Raw genomic sequence first — 16,927 nt, 5'->3', positions numbered from 1 at the left:
ATGCGCTGGAGATTGCATATGATGGGTCACTCCGAGAGCAAGCTAAAATTAGTCTTGTTTACGAGCTGATAGCCTTTCCTTCCTAAGTGTCACACAGTATCGAAGCCACCAAGATGCAAGGACGGGTCGAGACTCGGAAGAATGAGTGAATGGGAGGCTGGGTGGTTGAAAGGGAGAGGTTAATAAAAGCTAGCTAGCGAGAGAGAGAGAGAGCTAGCACTTGTAAGATCATAACCAAAATGTCAAACGCATTTTCCTGGCAGATGCAGCTTAAAAAAAAGTTTGTAATAACCGAAGCAACAGGAGGCTGGGAAAGGGCCAGAAGAACAAGGACTTGGCTGGGTCTCCATTCAAGCTCAGAGAGCAGACCCCAGAACAGCAAGAAGGAACTCCAACAGCACGCATGCTGTGGGTTTCCTCTGCTTGGAGCCTTGGCTGCAAGGAGTCCAACTACTCACACAATGAGTAAAATATAATTTATTGTGATAAAAGAATCCAAAGAAAGGGAAAGACTGAGCGCATCGTGCGTGTCTTAACAATGTTAATCAAGGACGCTCCAGAAGGAGAAAGAGAGCAAGGAGATCATTTTCAACCATGAAGAATGTTTATTTACAAGGAGAGCCAGAGAGAGGGGGAACGGTTTGGATCGACAAGTCAACTGTCAACAAATGCTTCTCCATCTGCTGGGAGCAGGCCGCCTCACACCACACTCAAAAAAGACACGACAGACAGACAAATGCCTTGCATCAAACAGTCGGTAGAGTGTCCATATGCACTAGCATGTGCTCAGGCAAAGTATACCAGAACTCCTCCCCCCCCACACACACACACACACACACACACACACACACACACACACACACACACACACACACACACACACACACACACACACACACACACACACACACACACACACACACACACACACACACACACGTTTGCTCTCCCCCCCTCACCACCATTTGGGACCCACATGTTAACTATCAGGGCTAATTTGTCCCATTAAAACTCTTTTGCGGAGGAAATGACAGTTTGGAAGGGTGTAATTTTAGAAACAGCGCTGTCCCCCAGGGTCAGGTGGCAGACTGTTGACTGGTAGTGTGGGGGGCTTCATATGGGCCTCATTTGGAGGACTATCCCCCCTACCCCGGGCTTGTTAAGCTAAAACGACGTTGAGTGTCGGCAAAACACACCCAGCAGAGAGCCAAATAAGAGCAACGTAAGAGCAACGTTCTTCTAACACAGTGGACAGGAAAAGGCAGTGTACAAAATAAACAATTATTTTGAAAAAGAATGAACCGTTACTCTCAAGTCGTAGCAAACTATTGCTGGTATAAAAGCATGTTATTCAGGAAGATGGACAAGGGAAAAGTACTGCCTCAAATTCAAAATGATGAGCATAGCATCCACAAACCCAACGAGAGCTCTCTCCTAGAAAATGAGATGAAAGATATGTTTCAGTAAGTAAGTTACTGACTGTAACTTACATACAGTCACTTAATCACTGCCACAGGACACACAGAGAGAGAAAGATGGACTGAGAAAGAGGGAGAGTCAAAAAACGAGCCTCAACCAGATTTACAGATGTAGCGGGGGTGGACAAAAGGATGAGCCCCTTCCAAACATGACGAACATGTCTAGTCACCCTCCTCCTCCCTTCCTCTGCTTTCACCAACATCATCATCTTCATAATCCTCCGAGCCTGTGTGACGCAGACGCACGCTTGGCCCCGTCGAAGAACTTTACGAATCAAACACAGGTGTGTGCGCGTGCGGCTGATGATATTGTCATGCAGTCTCCAGATTGATGGCATGGAGACGGTCTCCCTGTACAGCAGAGCAGTGTTTCCTCCTGATTTCCATGGCTCCCTCCCCTCACTCTGCTGCCTTTATCAATGAATCATCACCATCATATATCTGGACACACTATCTCTTTACCACACACAAGTAGAAGGAGAAGGAGAAGCAAGCAAAGTAGTGAAGAGGAAAAAGAGAGGATGGAAAAGGGTGAAAATTTGAGAACGGCGCCGCAGGAAAAGGATGAAAGTGGTCGAGATGATGGATGGAAGATAAGACACCTGGGCAGGCACTACAATACAGAAGAGGCCCATATGCTAACATGTGGAATCCATTTTGCAGGGGGGCGGGGGGGTTGCATTAGTGGCACATTCCTCCATTCACAGGAAGCAGCTGGCTCACTTGGGGCCAGAATCTGCAAATATTGCGAGACGGGAATAATGAATCAATAGATCACACTAATATATTGGAATTCTGAGTTAGGGTGTCTCTAAATGGGATGTATTTCTACATCAAGATAAAACCTAGTGTATTAGATAACTCCCATTAATCCTTGTCATCCCTTGACTCTCCTACAACACCAATATTTTTGATTGCTCTAGTGCACACAAACTTAAAATTGAAATACTATTCACCAATATTGGCGTAAAGCGCACACACACACACACACACACACACTAACATCAACTGGTAATAAAATACAGATGATGTTTATTGCTTATTACATTGCAACAATGGCCACACAGAGGAAAGCTTAACTTTTGGCTACACAAAATGCAAGAAGAAAAAAAGAGCGCAGAGTTTAGACCACAGCAGCGATGATGGATAACATCTCGTAAAAAAGAAAGGGTACTTTTAATTGAACCATATGTTGGTCTGTCTAACCAGCCTGGGAACTTTCGTCTTCCTGGAGGGGCAGGAGCAAGAGGAGGGCGATGGTGGAGAGGTGTAGCAGCAGCCACGGGTGTCCGTATGGCTCATGTTAGGCAAGAAGGCTGACAGATTTGTTTCAAGGGTCAAAGAGTTGGAAAGGCACATGCGCACCTTAGGTTGAACACCAGGCATTAGATGCTGCTTCACACACCCAGAATATAGACACAGAGCGAAGCGCAGATGTGCGCTCTCATAGACACAGTTGTATGCACGTGGATAGGAATCCCATTTCCTTTCTTTTTCCAGAAATACGTCCTACACACATACTCACACGGAAAGACTCTCTCTCTCTCTCCCCCTCTCCCTCTCTCTCCCTCCCTCTCCCTCTCTCTCTCTCTCTCTCTCTCTCTCTCTCTCTCTCCCTCTCATAACCATCAGAAGACAATAACCATGCATGAGGGCAGTCTCAACAACATGACGTTTTGTCAGTTTGTTGACCGAGGCCTTGGAGTCGGTGCGAATGAGATTTGATGGCTTCGTAGGTGTGGGATGGGAGGGGAGGGAGGGGAGAGGTGGGAAGCAGGACAGCGTAGCAAGAGAATAATAGTAGTGAGTTGCAGTGCCGGAACGCCTCTCAAAACAAAAGATATGGGGGAGGGAGTCGAGGGTGAGGTGGTCTGACCTTCTCGACAAAGCCCTGGTACACACGCTTTGTGGTACAATGTTTTGGTTAACTTCCTTGAAAATATAGGAGCAACACATTGGCCAAAGGTATTATAGTTGCTAATACAAATATGTAATGAAGAACATGTTAAGGATTAAATATTTGGGAAATAGTAATTTGGGAAAAATGATCAAAAAGTTAACTGCAGAAATATTTTCTTAAAAAGCTTTTACAATGTGCAACATTAAAAGTATTGCAGTTGTATAGAAGCGGTTAGCCACTAGTGGGTGCAATTACGGCGGTAATTATATATACACAACGTGTCAACCATACTAAATGATATTACTAACAAATGGATGTACCCCCGACACCCCACTCATAGTAGTGTGCTCCAGACAGTTTTTAATAGCCAGGGAACAAAATGCTTCATTCCTAGGGGCAAGTACAGGAAACAGTTCTGCACACTCTACTCGGCTCCGAACTCAAGTCATGCTCTCTTCAAGGCGAAGGGACCCAAACAGCAAGAGGGTACACTAACGCCACGTAGTGTGGGAGGACGTGTGGGTGGATGCGTGGAGCTCCGTCAAGGCAGTGGTTGATGATTGTTTATGGCCGTGCTCGAGAGATGGATAAGCCTCTGGGACACTTTTAGTATAATGCCATTTTGTGCGGAGCATTTTGTGTGCAAAGATTTCATTGTAACGCTCATCTGAGCGTAATAAAAAGTAGCACAAAGTTGGCATTGGTAGTAACCATATGGATAACCCGTCCCCCCTCTTTCTTAGAACTGTCAAGACAGTCCTCGAATTCAAGCTGAAACAGGGGTTCACTTAGACTTGTTTTTATTAGATTTTTGTACGTTTTTGTGTACTTATTCTTGATACTATTTTTAGACATACTACTATGCTCTATACGTTTAATACTCAAACACACACACTACTGTATCCTTTGTGCATTACTATCCATTATCATGATAATATTTTTTTGTGAGTGGCCATAGTGTGTGTAATCTTGTGTGGGCACTATGGGTGGTAGCTACACAACCTCCAGGGTCAGTTCCAGTCTCCTGCAGGTGCTTTTCGGGGAACACGTTCCAATAATATTTGTGTGTTGTTATCATCCCAGCAATTTAAAGAATGTGTGTGTATGTAGGGAGGGGGGGACACAGGTTCCAGCCCTGGTTTCCTTTATGGGTTAATGACAGTTGGCCATGAGAAGAAGCCTGTGAACTAACTGACACATAGGACAAAGAGGTGAAACAGCAATAACAAGACGGAAACGTCCGGATCATCAGGGTTCACGCGCGCACGCACGCGCGCGCGCACAGACCTTAGACGGGAATACACTAATGCACGCAGGCAGTGCTTAGGCTAAAGGTGTTTTGTCTTTGCCAGGGTGAAGCAGCTCTATTCTTAGATTGCAGTCCGAGTTGAGGGAATCCATTTGTTTGGCAACACATTCAGACGGCTGGACGAAACTGATCTGAAGATTTCCCGAAAGCACATATTTGGTGCATTCTGGGTTTTGTATCTCCAAGTCTGGCCTTAATGTGACTAGACAAACTCATGACGTGTTTGATGAGCGGTGAGAACAATGAGCCAATACTGTGGGGAGAGGACACCATTGGATGTCAAGGCCTTGGTGTCCTTGAGCAGCCCGTTTCCTGGACCGAGGAAGGGGTAGGAAGTATTTGGGGCCTCTCTAAATGTTGGGGCTGGAGGGAGGCAGACACGCTAGAGTTTCGTCCTCTGTGTGGGTGTGCTCGTCTGAGCCGTGTGTATGGGCAGAGTGGCGGTCCGTGAGATAATATATCATTTCTATAGATATTGCCATACAATATCATATGGTATTATGGGCAGAGTGGCGGTCCGTGAGATAATATATAATTTCTATAGATATATCTCCATACAATATCTATAGCATATGGTATTATAGGTATGGGAAAGTTTTATGAGAGATGTTATCCCATCACCCGAAACCCAGTCCAGCTCAACATAATGAAAAACTATATGTGAGGATATACAGTACAGCAAATACATATGCATATAGGCCCTTCTGATAATCCAGAGAAAGTGGACTTTGAAACGTGTATTGACATTGCGTTATATATCTTTGAATGGACCGCGTTCAAACGTATGTTCATGTTTCGGACGTGCCGATAGCATGTAACCTTTAAACGGCATTCAGAAGGTGAGACGTGAAGGATTAGATCAAACGTGCATAAACCATGAGAAGATCCAAACCTCAAGAACAAGAACACCATGTCCGATCCACGTCACACTCGACATATGACTGTATAGATACATGAAAGCCTGTGGATGTAAGACAGCCACCTGATAATGAAGGGCATGAAGGGGGCCAGGGCCATGGGGGAGGAGGAGCCGTCCATGGGAGAGGGGTACAGCCTGCCCAGCACCAGCAGCAGAAGGAACAGACTGGGGTGCAGCTTCACCACACCGCTGGCACTGGACACACACACAAGGAAAAAAATACAAATATATATATTATACATCAATGTAAATATATAGACAAATGAGAACATTTTATTTTGTTATCCAAGGATTTTAGAAGATCCTGTGATTAATCATCATCCTTTGGAGATAATAAAGTGAAATGAACTTGATAGAGTACACAACCCCACTGATTTCCTTTGCAGCGCAAAATTAAATGAATGCAACCTTAAAAACTCAAAAGTGTAATTCACTCACTTAGCATTGAATTGGCTTTGTGCTGCTTGGCTTGACAATAAGGGTCAAGCCAAGTAAAAGAACCAAACATCTGTCCAGTCTTTATAAACATATAAGCTTGTCATCGTGGTTTCAACACCTAAATGTTGCTATTGTAGTTTCCTGCATCCTGGCGGGCTTTTATGGCAACTTCAAATGTGAGATAAATGCAATAGGAGTCTTATGCAAACATAGTCCCATCAGAATCACTTTATTAGTGCAGTCTACAAATAACACGAGTCTGTGGTTTACACTTCACCAGACAAAGAGACACTGCCCTGAAATATTACAAACCCGATAAGGGAAAGTAATTTGTGTGTGCGCGCGCATGAGCCACATGCATAGACTCTCATCTGTTCCCACAATAAAATTACAGGCTTGAATCCTGACAGCGTGACACTGAATTTATATCCCTCTAAAACTGCCCACGCGCTGGTCCAGTCATCCCGGGACTACAGAATGTTTTGAGTTTTCTTTTATAAATCTCCGTTCCTCTCCATGTCCCCTGACACCTGACTCACAGCACAAACTCGCACTGTCTCTGCCAGCGGTTTCATTTTGACACATGCGCCAGTGGGTGAATGGAAGAAAATGGATTTGAGCTAATCTGCCGCCGGAGAGAGAGGTTGTGTGTGTGCGCGTGTGTCAGTGTGTGCGTCCTACGGGAGCGTGACATGCTTCAGGGCGCGGCTGTAGTCATGGGGCCGGGTACGAACAGAGAAAAAAGGGAAGAGACCCTGCTATAAACAACTTGTGCCATTAGTAACCCGATTGACACACACACACTAACACACGCCTGATGGGCCCGATGTGGTAATGCAATAGTGGTCCGATTAGCCTGTCAAAGATGTTTAGTCTCCCCATTGAGTTGCACACAGCACGGGGTAGGATGTTGTGCCAGCAGCATCATCCCAGGGGAGGGCAGATGGAGATAGTGTGGGTGAGTATGCGTGTGTGACCTACAGCAAATGAGAACAACAGCAGCAATTACATAATATAGGAACCCATAAACTCTGATTTTTTTTTTTTAATAATGGAATATAAAATGAGGATTACAAACCCTCTCACTTGGTGCAGTAGATGTACAGGGTCGACTAACCTCTATAGGCACATCTTGCTTGTCACAAAGAGGTTGGGGGATGGATAGGGATTAAAAGAAGACCTCAAAATTCCAAACCAAACCCCAAAATCAAATGGTTGCGAATCCAGAATACAGTTGAAGAAGCGGTATTTACTTCTCTCTTCATGACATTGCATAACAAGGTGACCGGAGTCAAGGTGACCTTTTTTCTGGAGAGCCGCATCAACAGGAAGACGTAAAGGGGCAGTCAACTACTCCTTCCTAAGAGGACAGATGAGGCCTCCAGCTCTGGAAGCGGTGGTTCTGTTGTTCCTGTGTATAGTGTATGGCAGTGGCACCTGCAGCCCAGTGCTGATGCTATCGCCGTGGGAATTAGGGCCCATGATACTTATAATGGATTGCACGCTTTACAGTGAAGGGGGGACCTCACTAACCACCACCAGCAGCCCTGTACAACTGGCACGGTCAGTGACACTGTAGTTGAGCATTAGACACCAGACAGAGTAATGCGCAAATAATCAAACCACTCAATTAAGACAAGGGCAACAGGATGGTAAACCTCCTGATGATCTGTAGTAGGATGGACCCGATTTCAACCCGGCCCTAGGTCATAACCGCATCCAAACAACCCACATCGGACGCCAACGTCCGGCATTACTTGAAAACTAAAATACGTAAACAAACACGTCGTTTAACTCATGTCTACTCGGTCTTAAGTGTTTTTCTAAAACGGCATGTCTAGAAGCTTGACGATTCAAGGCAACACTGCAGTTATGTGTTATTCCGGGTCCTTGGTTCCGTGGGAAAAGCGGGCTTATGTTCTAAACAAGGGGTTTGAGAGAATAAGGGGGGTGGATGAACTCTATTAATTGGATGGCCATTAAGATAAGAGGGGCTCCAGGGAGCAGTTACACAGACTCCACACATGGTGTTTCTTGGACAAGGGGTCGCAGTTCAAGGTGCAGATGAGGACAGCGAACCGCTGCAACGAGCCACTAGGCTAAATGAGACCAAAGGAAAACAAATATTTCAATTCTGGATGTTTGTTTTTGGAAACACTTGACATAATTGCAATGGTAACAGTGAGGTTATGCCAATGTTACATTCAATAACAAAACGTCTTAAAACTATGAAGACATAAATGTCGGATACCCTTACTGGCATTCAAGATGGATGAGGAAGAAAAACACTACATTCATGGTTTTATTTAATCATACTCTGTTGTTTACCTGGTACACATTTTTGTACAACTTTGTGCAAATAAGGTCAGAGGGTGCGCTGTGTAACCCTAACAATGGCATTCATACATAAAAAGCTTATCTGAAATGTACTTGTTTTAATGACAAATTATTTAAAAAATGACTGCCTTAAGCCATGTTTACAAGACGCTGCGACTGCACGATATCACTATTAAAAGATGCTCCCCAAAAATCTGAACAGAACTAGCTTGCAGTGGTTTTCATTGCACAAGGCAGTGGCAGGACACTTCATTAATGAAGTGTGTTGCTCGCTATCGTTGTCACATTTGGGAATGCCTACGCAGCGGCGCGGCTAAAAGACAAACGCTGCATTGTCTCCTCGCCATCTGCAACCGATCAGGTTTATTTGCTAAAAGAGGACTCAATCAAAGAATACGTTTCACGCCTTTGGGAAAAATACATTTCACATCTGAACAGTCCCTAGGAGGCCGGTGTGATGAAATCCAAGTGTCTTCTTAAAGGCCAAACAAAGACATCAAGTCTACGATTCCTTAGTAATAGCATCCATTACCTCACTGACTCGCCAATACAATTCCAAACACAAATTGTAATCTTCAAAATCAATCCTGTAGGTCACGTATGAAGTGCAATAACAATCACGGGAAATGGAATACAGGAAAAGGGTCAAAAGTGTGCTTGTGTGTATGTGTGCTTGTGCGTGCGTGAGAGTTCACCTGTCAACTGTGACTGCAGCCTCCTGGAGCTGGCTGAGCAGGAAGGGATAGAGGGCAGGAAACCTTGTGAAGAACTCTCGGCCGGTCATCCTGAGACAAGCAGGGAGAGATAGAGTGGGTCGATTTACTTATATCATTTGGATTTGAGGAAAAAGCATTTATGATTGAAACATTTAAATAAATTCCACTGAGATCAATAAAGTAATCTGTTTCTGTTTTATACAAACTCTAAAAAGTTCCCATTCAGGACAATAGGTTGCTTAATCAATACATATTGAACACATGTGTGCGTATGGTTGCATGTGTGAGATTGTTTGCACATGCCATGCACAGAAGGGTGTGCTCATGAACTTGTGCGAATGCTTGAGGATTTACGCATGGCTGTCTTATGAAATTAAATAAATCATAACATTGACGTCCCTCCCCTGAGTACCACGGCATGACCCTCCTCGGCCCAAGGGCCAATACAGTGTTATATTTAACCTCTCTTTCTAAATCTAGACTGGGCTGGGGTAGGGGGACACACTAGACAAACCCATGACCAGAAGACTGCTGACATTGTACCACCCTGCCCGCATGCATGCCCATATTTATTATTTCTAAAAGGCATCGTTCACTCTTGTAATACAAAACTGAATTTCTATACCCAGATGAATAATAATGTTAACAAACAACTAAGAGATATGAACATGACAGTGAAGCCCTTCCGTCAGCAGCTTGTGGCGCCTCCGTCAGCCGCGACGACTTTGAGGGACTACTTTAACCGCCATCAGTCTCTGTAAGGAGGCCTGAGCCACTCAGAACAGACGTCAGCCAACTTAGTGAGCAATGTTGGAAGGGTTTCTGGCATGGACTACCCACTTCACATCCTGACACAGCACGGGTGAAAGTCAGGACTTATGCAAATCCAAAAACACAAAGCCTCCAGAGGAATAATTTGGTGGAAATGCTTGAATTCTTTGGGTTGTTGTCTTGTTCGAAGACTCAACAGCCCAGCTTTCGCTCCTTGACCGATGGCCGGATGTTCTGTTCAGGAATCTCCTGGAATCCCTAAGAACTCATGGTGCCTTTAAAATGTGATCAGGTCCCAGAAGGGGAGGCCTCAGACCACTTGACAGTTGGGATATTGCTTCTATTGGGGATGGGTAATGTTGAGTTTTCTTGGGACTCATCTGGACAGAGAAATTTGGCATTACTCGGCTTCATTACGTTGCACTTCCAGGCGGAGTGAAACGCTCTGCTTCAATGTGTGTCTCCACACATGGATGCATGGGGGTAGGGGCAAAGGCCCCTAATCCTCCTGGGACTATATCTTAACAAGAGCCTTCTTATTTTAACTGGGCCGACTTGCTATAGGGCTCCTTGGAGAGGATAAGTCAGAGGTCGTGTGGGAGTAGATTAGAACCTGCAGTTGAGCAAAGGGTCAGCGAGAACAGGGTGGAGGTGGTTGTGAAGAAACCCTGTCCCATCACAAACCTGCTCCAAAACTAAAGAGCTTCACTCCATTAGCTACTCTCCTAACCAAATATTAGGAACTTAACAGCAATGTCCAATGGCTGCCTTGCTAAAGGGCACCTGAAGGGAAGGCAGTGGGTGCCGGGACTGCAGCAGGAAGGGGTGTCTCCAAGCCAGAGGCTTTGCTGGGAAGGCAGAGCTGCAGACCGCCGCTCCGTCAACATTGTTTTGTGATGTCTTTAATGCAACAGCCACCACTGCATCACAGGGCCGGGAGAGCCCAGGAGCCAGGCTTTAATAGATAAATGATGCACAAGCAAGCATTATCCGGGGCTCTGCTAACCCCATGAATAACACACAGGGAGGGCTTGTGGTCTCGAAGCGGAAACACCCACAGGACTCCCACTCGCACAAATCCAGTTCCAAATAATAAGAATAATAAGCAGGCTTGCTGGTGTGTCCATGTTGTATTTGTGAGTATGTGTCAGCATGCACTATAGTTGCAGTTCATCCTTGGAGCAATAACACACACACACACACACACACACACACACACACACACACACACGGAGACACACATACACACACGCTGACCAAACAGCTGCATATTGGAGTGGACAAGCTGTCGTATTGAATTTACTGCCGCAAGAGCACACATCCAAATGATCCCAGTAATAATACAGATCTAGTGGATCAAGCACACCATGGAAACACCTCAAACACAGACACATACTCAAACATCCCACACACACACAATTCCCACACGCAATCATGCACAGTTGAAGTACTACAGTGGCGTCATTGTGATGTATTGTCATCATTGTATGCATCGATCTATACGGTTTTTGTTAAGAAGCTTTAAATTTATGAAGTGCCACATTTCACTGGCATCGAATCTTTAAATTATTAGACATCGGCAATAGATCATTTAAAATAAAGTTTTTATTACTTGGTGGTTTTGATGTTGCAATCCGTGACGCCAAACATCAACCTGTGTGAATGTAGCATGAAAGTACAAATATTGCACATGTAACCCTTAGTCTGTAAAAAATAATGGGTAATTGCAGCTTGCTGGGGTGTTGGCGTGTGTGTGTGCTCTGCTATCTTTAGATGTGAGTGGTTATGTTTAGATAAGAGTGTGCGCGTGCGTATGTGTGTGTATATAACACCCACCCCCTCCACCCCATCCTCTCCATCACTCTACACCCATTACTGACATGATGACCTAAATGTCCTTTTCCCATAATGCATCTGTCGTTTTAAGTGGCCAGTGGCCGCAGCGGGGTGATTCAGGGAATGAGGCTCATTAGACATCAGTACAACTCTGCTGAGAGAAGCTGATCCACAAGGGGATTCAGTTAAGACATGATTCCAACGTTCAGCTACACACTGCAAACTCTGGCACACACGCACAAACACGGGTCAAAAGTAAAGGAAAGTAATGTAATGGAGTACTATGTCAGTACTAGACAGACAAATGAACACACCCACACACACACTCACACACACACACACTCACTCACTCACTCACTCACTCACTCACTCACTGAGGGCCAGAGAGAAGGGAGATCAGAGGAGAATGAAAGCTATGCCAGACGGACAGAGCTCTGCTGTCAACCTGTTGAAAGGTCACATGTAGTCTCCTAAGTACGGCAAGCCAACAACTCTAAACGCGGTTCAAATAAACTCTATAGATATGTGCTATTCAATTCTCTTAAGGTATTTTAATGTAGTCAGACCGTTTGACTTTGCCAGTGAAAAGGGAGATGACACGTTCAAAACAGTGGTCCGCGCTAAACAAGGTGAGAGGGCAATGGTGCTTTGACGTGACTCCGATTTCTTAAACTCCAGCAAGCCAGCCAGAGCTGCTTCAAAGATACACCGACAACAGTCCCTACCAGCCATCCTGAACAAGAGATGCTGTAATGCTGTAACAGCACCCCCTAGTGGCACATGTCATGTTTGCATGATTTTCAGTTCAAACCCATTTCAAGCTAACGCATCACTTTCAGTTTGGTTGCGTCTTCAATTACTTTAAATGACAAATAATTCACCATTTTAAAGTGTTTGGCAGGATTCGAAGCAAGCAGCCTGTTTTTTGAGATACATGCTAAAAACAAGTCATCCTTTATCATCTGACACAATACTGGATGAGTAGTAACATACCTGTTCTTTTTTGAGTGCTCGTCCTTGCCTTTCTTCACTCCGAAGATCCTAGTGATCAAGGTGCTGAACAGCAGAGTGGAGGAGTTCCTTACCTGGGACAACAGCACGACGAGATGTCAAGACGGATGAAGACGGAAAGAAGAATTGCACAGGCAGAACAACTGCATTGCACAGGCAGAATCACACTAATGTAATGTTAAAAAAAGTAACAGAGTCAAAAGTTTGTTGATACATTTTGTAATGGATCATTTTGGGCCTATGTGATTAATGCAGATAATAATTTTGGGAAATGGTCCAGTATTGAGCGAGATCGTTCGATATTAAGCGGCCAGTTAATGTTACCCTTAGGGGCAACAGCGGCCATACAATCGACATCCTCTAAAAATGCTTTTTTCTGACGACTTTAAGGAAAGGATCCCTACCGAGAAATAACTACGTATTTTCTTTACCTATCTCTTGATCGGTTGTATTATTTTGTCAAACCAAGTTCGCCCTGAAATATTGTGAGAGTTGAGTAGTTGCAGGAGGAGAACTGATGAAACTTGGAGCTATCGAAACGACTTGGGTGAAGGAGGGTTCAGATTGTAAGGAAAAGAGGGACATTTCCTGCAACAAATGAACTCTTCTGCAAGTGATTTTTTTGAGCCAGACTTGGTTAGACAAAATACCACACCAATCAACAGAAAGGTTGTCAGACACCTATACATCTGAGGATTTCTAGAGACAAACATTATTGGGGCGCTATGGATCCTACGGGTTACATTGCAGCCAATTTAAACTGACCCTCTCCCAGCCCAAACCCATCTTTTACTCCACAAAAAGAAAGATAAAAGCAGGAGCTCACAGCCCAAATTGGAGAGGTGAATCCCAGCACAGCCGCCTGCATGCCTTCAGACACGAAGGGGATGATGTTCTCTCCCAGCCGGGTGTCCCGGTACAAGGCCCGCAGGATGTTCAGCGCATGGACCTGCAATGACAATCATCATCACCAGAAACCAAAGCCACACACACGCACACGCACACACACACACACGCACACGCGCGTCTTGCGAAATGCCATTTCGAGGCAAGGGCTGATTCACAAAATAACTTCAAAGACCTATCCCCACAACTGTCAATCAACATGTATCATAACAATAAGGGAACACGGGAACACAACACATGCACCCAAAATATGACCTCACGTTGTATGTGTATGCACATTATAGCTGCAGAAGAAGAAGGGTCCAGATGAAAGGTCCGGATGATTGATGACCTTATGCACCTATGAACTGTCAACAGTATCATGGGGGCATGACCGCGGGCCGGAGGTGAGCCAGTACCTGTGACACGGTGGAGTTTTTGTCGTCCTGGTCCGCAGAGGGGGCGGCCAGAGAGGTCAGCTCCCTCATGGTCATCCTCAGCAGGCTGCAGCTAGACGCCTTGGGCTCCGACGACAGCAGCGCCTGGGGAGGTACCACGGGGACCAGGGAGAGACCGCTCAACTACAGATAAACTGCAGAGCTAAAGCTTTGCAATCTGCTCCTTTAACAACATGATCCTTTGGACTGCAGCGCTGTTGCCCGTCTTAACAATCACAGGTTTTAGAGCGATCATCATCGACAGGCAGAATCGAATGATCGAAAAATGAAAGTCAGACGTGGCTTCCTTACACACACAATCAAAAACACAAACACACACACGTGAGTTTCTGGCTGTGTGATGCTGAACTACACGTCACTACAACCTTGTGGTGGTCTGACCTACGACCCGGTCTCTGTTGTATACTGTAATCAAAGCGCAGCAGAGGGGCTAGCGTTTTAGCCGTTCAACTGTGAAGCAGACAAGGGGAGAAGAGGAGGGCAGGGGGTGGAGTTGATCATGTGGAGCGTAACAGCTATGGGTCATCAAAAGGACACTGCTTGTGTGTGCAGGCCTCTCATACCTCTTTTATATAGGTGGGCATTATGTGAGCAAGAGCAATAGGTTTAAAAGCAAGAGGTTTCTCAGGGGTAAGATAGCAACACTGTAGAAATGATGTCGTGACACTATTCTCTAAAAGGTAACGACAGGAAACGACATACGTGACGTTGTTTAATATCTTACATCCATGCTTTGGATGAGCAGTAAGCGTACTCTGCTTCAGTGCTGCGAAACACGAGGCAAAGCGGCATATGAACTGAAGGGCCGTGACTACGTTGGTTCACGCCTATCGCCTTCAGCTATAATTGAGCTTTAAAAACTGTGTGTGTGTGTGCGCGCGCGCGCGTGCGTGCGTGCGTGTGTGCGTGCGTGTGTGTGTGGCATCACAATAATGTTATGAGCCTATTTTGCATGTACACTAGCTTAGCGTACAAAGAGTCCGGACCTGAATGTAGAAGGGGATTCCTGCACTGCGTCGCGTCGCGCACAGTTTGGACGAGGGATCACTGGACTTGACCTCCTGCAACACCTCACGCAGCCAGCGGGACGGAAGCTTCTGCAGGGATTGACTCCCACTCCTAACACACACACACACACACACACACACACACACACACACACACGACAGCGAGATAAATATATTGAACGTTAGCTGTTTTCTTTACGTCAATACTGGGGTTTATTAATATCCTGTGGGGGGTAGGTTGGGTTGGCCTCTTATCATTATTTTCGAAATAGTTAAGCACTTTAGTGTCATGACAATGCAGTGTTATCGAAGGACAAGAAATTGTACTTCTTTATCTTCCAGTCCCACAACCTAGTATTATCTACAACATCTAGCCACAAATGATAAGTTGATGCTTCCTGTTGCTACTGTGACCCGAACCCTGTACACACTGAACTACGATTCTGTTTACACAATGAACAAACAATCTAGTGTGCCGGGCAGGCTGTGTACAGTCAGCTGTCTACGTGCGTGTACACACACACACACACACACACACACACACACGTTTACAATTATACTGAAGTACAATAAATATTAATAGTAATTGTGGAAATAAGGTGAGACTCAGTATTTATTTATTAATTCTATGAATTAGAGCATTTAGCAGGGGCGCCATCCAGCTTATCGTGAGCAGTTTGGGTAAGGTGTTTCACCTCAGGGACACCTCTGTGTTGAGGTGCTCCTGAGCTGGGGATCATACTCGCAACCTCCCGGGTGCAAGTCAACCCACTCAATCTCCTGAGCTACTGCAACCACCTAGTACATCAATCCACTTGTGTTACAGCCTGGAGGCCCAGAGTTCAGAGAAGGAATAGCAGTGATGGATGGAGAAAGAGATAAGAAGAGATAGAAAGACTGTGAGTAAGCATGCCCCGGCACCGTGGAACAAACAGCGGAGTCCAGGAAGAAATAAAACAAAAATCCACCAGGGCATCAAAAGGCAGCGGTTAGACACCCCACAATCAACACCCCATAACCCAGCACATTAACTACATACTAGCCACACACTGTTCATTCCTGCCCACCCCTCCTCTGTCACCCCACCCAAGCAAACTCAGAGCGGAACACACACACGCCTATTGCTCACATGCAAAGCCACCAGAATGTTGCCCTCATTACTCAACACCCTAAACATTCATGGAGAGACTTATTTTGTACCCGACCAAACAATAGTTGTGTTTAAAGCGCGCTGCGTTCCCCGGGGCCGGCCCGAGTCCACAGCGATGCCTTGGCATTTAGCGGTTCATCCGGGGCAGACCATGTATTTATTCCCACAGGCCTCCATTGAGGAAAGAAATGCCATGAGGTACTACAAAGCAAAAGCCTGTTGTTGTTTTTCCTCCCTGTAAATATTCTCCCAGGGATTTAATAGCGAAGCCGGGTTAACCTTGAAGGCTCTAGTTTTTAAATAGCTCTGATCTCATGTTTTTTGTTTACAAACCAAAAAGAAAGTTTGTTTTACTCAACTGGACGTTGAGGAGAAAAGATAAGACCCATTCGCCGTCGTCATTCCCAACACTCGGAAAAGGCAGTGAAACAATGATGATACAAAAGCTAGAAAGGTCCAACTACACAAAAGGCCCGAGGTAAAGGAATCCCCACCCACCTGCAGAGCATCTCTGTGAGGCGAACAAAGCCCACGTAGGCCAGCTCAAAGGCCCCGCGGTGCCGCGACTGCAGGAGCTGCTGGCGGAAGTAGAGGCCCACACCCTCCACCTGGGAGACAGACACAGCCACGGGTTAGCTACTCCATCATAACATCATGTCAGGGTGGGGCAGTGTCAAACCTGTAGCCCGGGATTACAATTTGACTAATATAA

At 45.5% G+C, this 16,927-nt stretch overlaps 1 protein-coding gene across 1 annotated transcript in view; it reads right to left on the bottom strand.

Moving 5' to 3' along the window:
- Positions 1 to 16,927, bottom strand: part of thada (THADA armadillo repeat containing) — a 68,517-nt gene that overhangs the window by 32,003 nt on the left and 19,587 nt on the right. The window contains exons 22-28 of the mRNA XM_030378590.1: positions 16,714 to 16,823; positions 15,045 to 15,177; positions 14,020 to 14,142; positions 13,542 to 13,664; positions 12,698 to 12,789; positions 9,077 to 9,166; positions 5,670 to 5,801 (exon numbers count right to left, since the gene is read on the bottom strand). Of these exons, the coding sequence (XP_030234450.1) occupies positions 5,670 to 5,801; positions 9,077 to 9,166; positions 12,698 to 12,789; positions 13,542 to 13,664; positions 14,020 to 14,142; positions 15,045 to 15,177; positions 16,714 to 16,823 (803 nt within the window). The remainder of the gene's footprint in view (positions 1 to 5,669; positions 5,802 to 9,076; positions 9,167 to 12,697; positions 12,790 to 13,541; positions 13,665 to 14,019; positions 14,143 to 15,044; positions 15,178 to 16,713; positions 16,824 to 16,927) is intronic.

This window comes from Gadus morhua, chromosome 15 (genome assembly GCF_902167405.1).
Source record: "Gadus morhua chromosome 15, gadMor3.0, whole genome shotgun sequence".
NCBI lineage: Eukaryota > Metazoa > Chordata > Actinopteri > Gadiformes > Gadidae > Gadus > Gadus morhua.
Note: the sequence above shows the minus strand (reverse complement) of the source record. Positions and strands in the feature narration are given on the sequence as shown.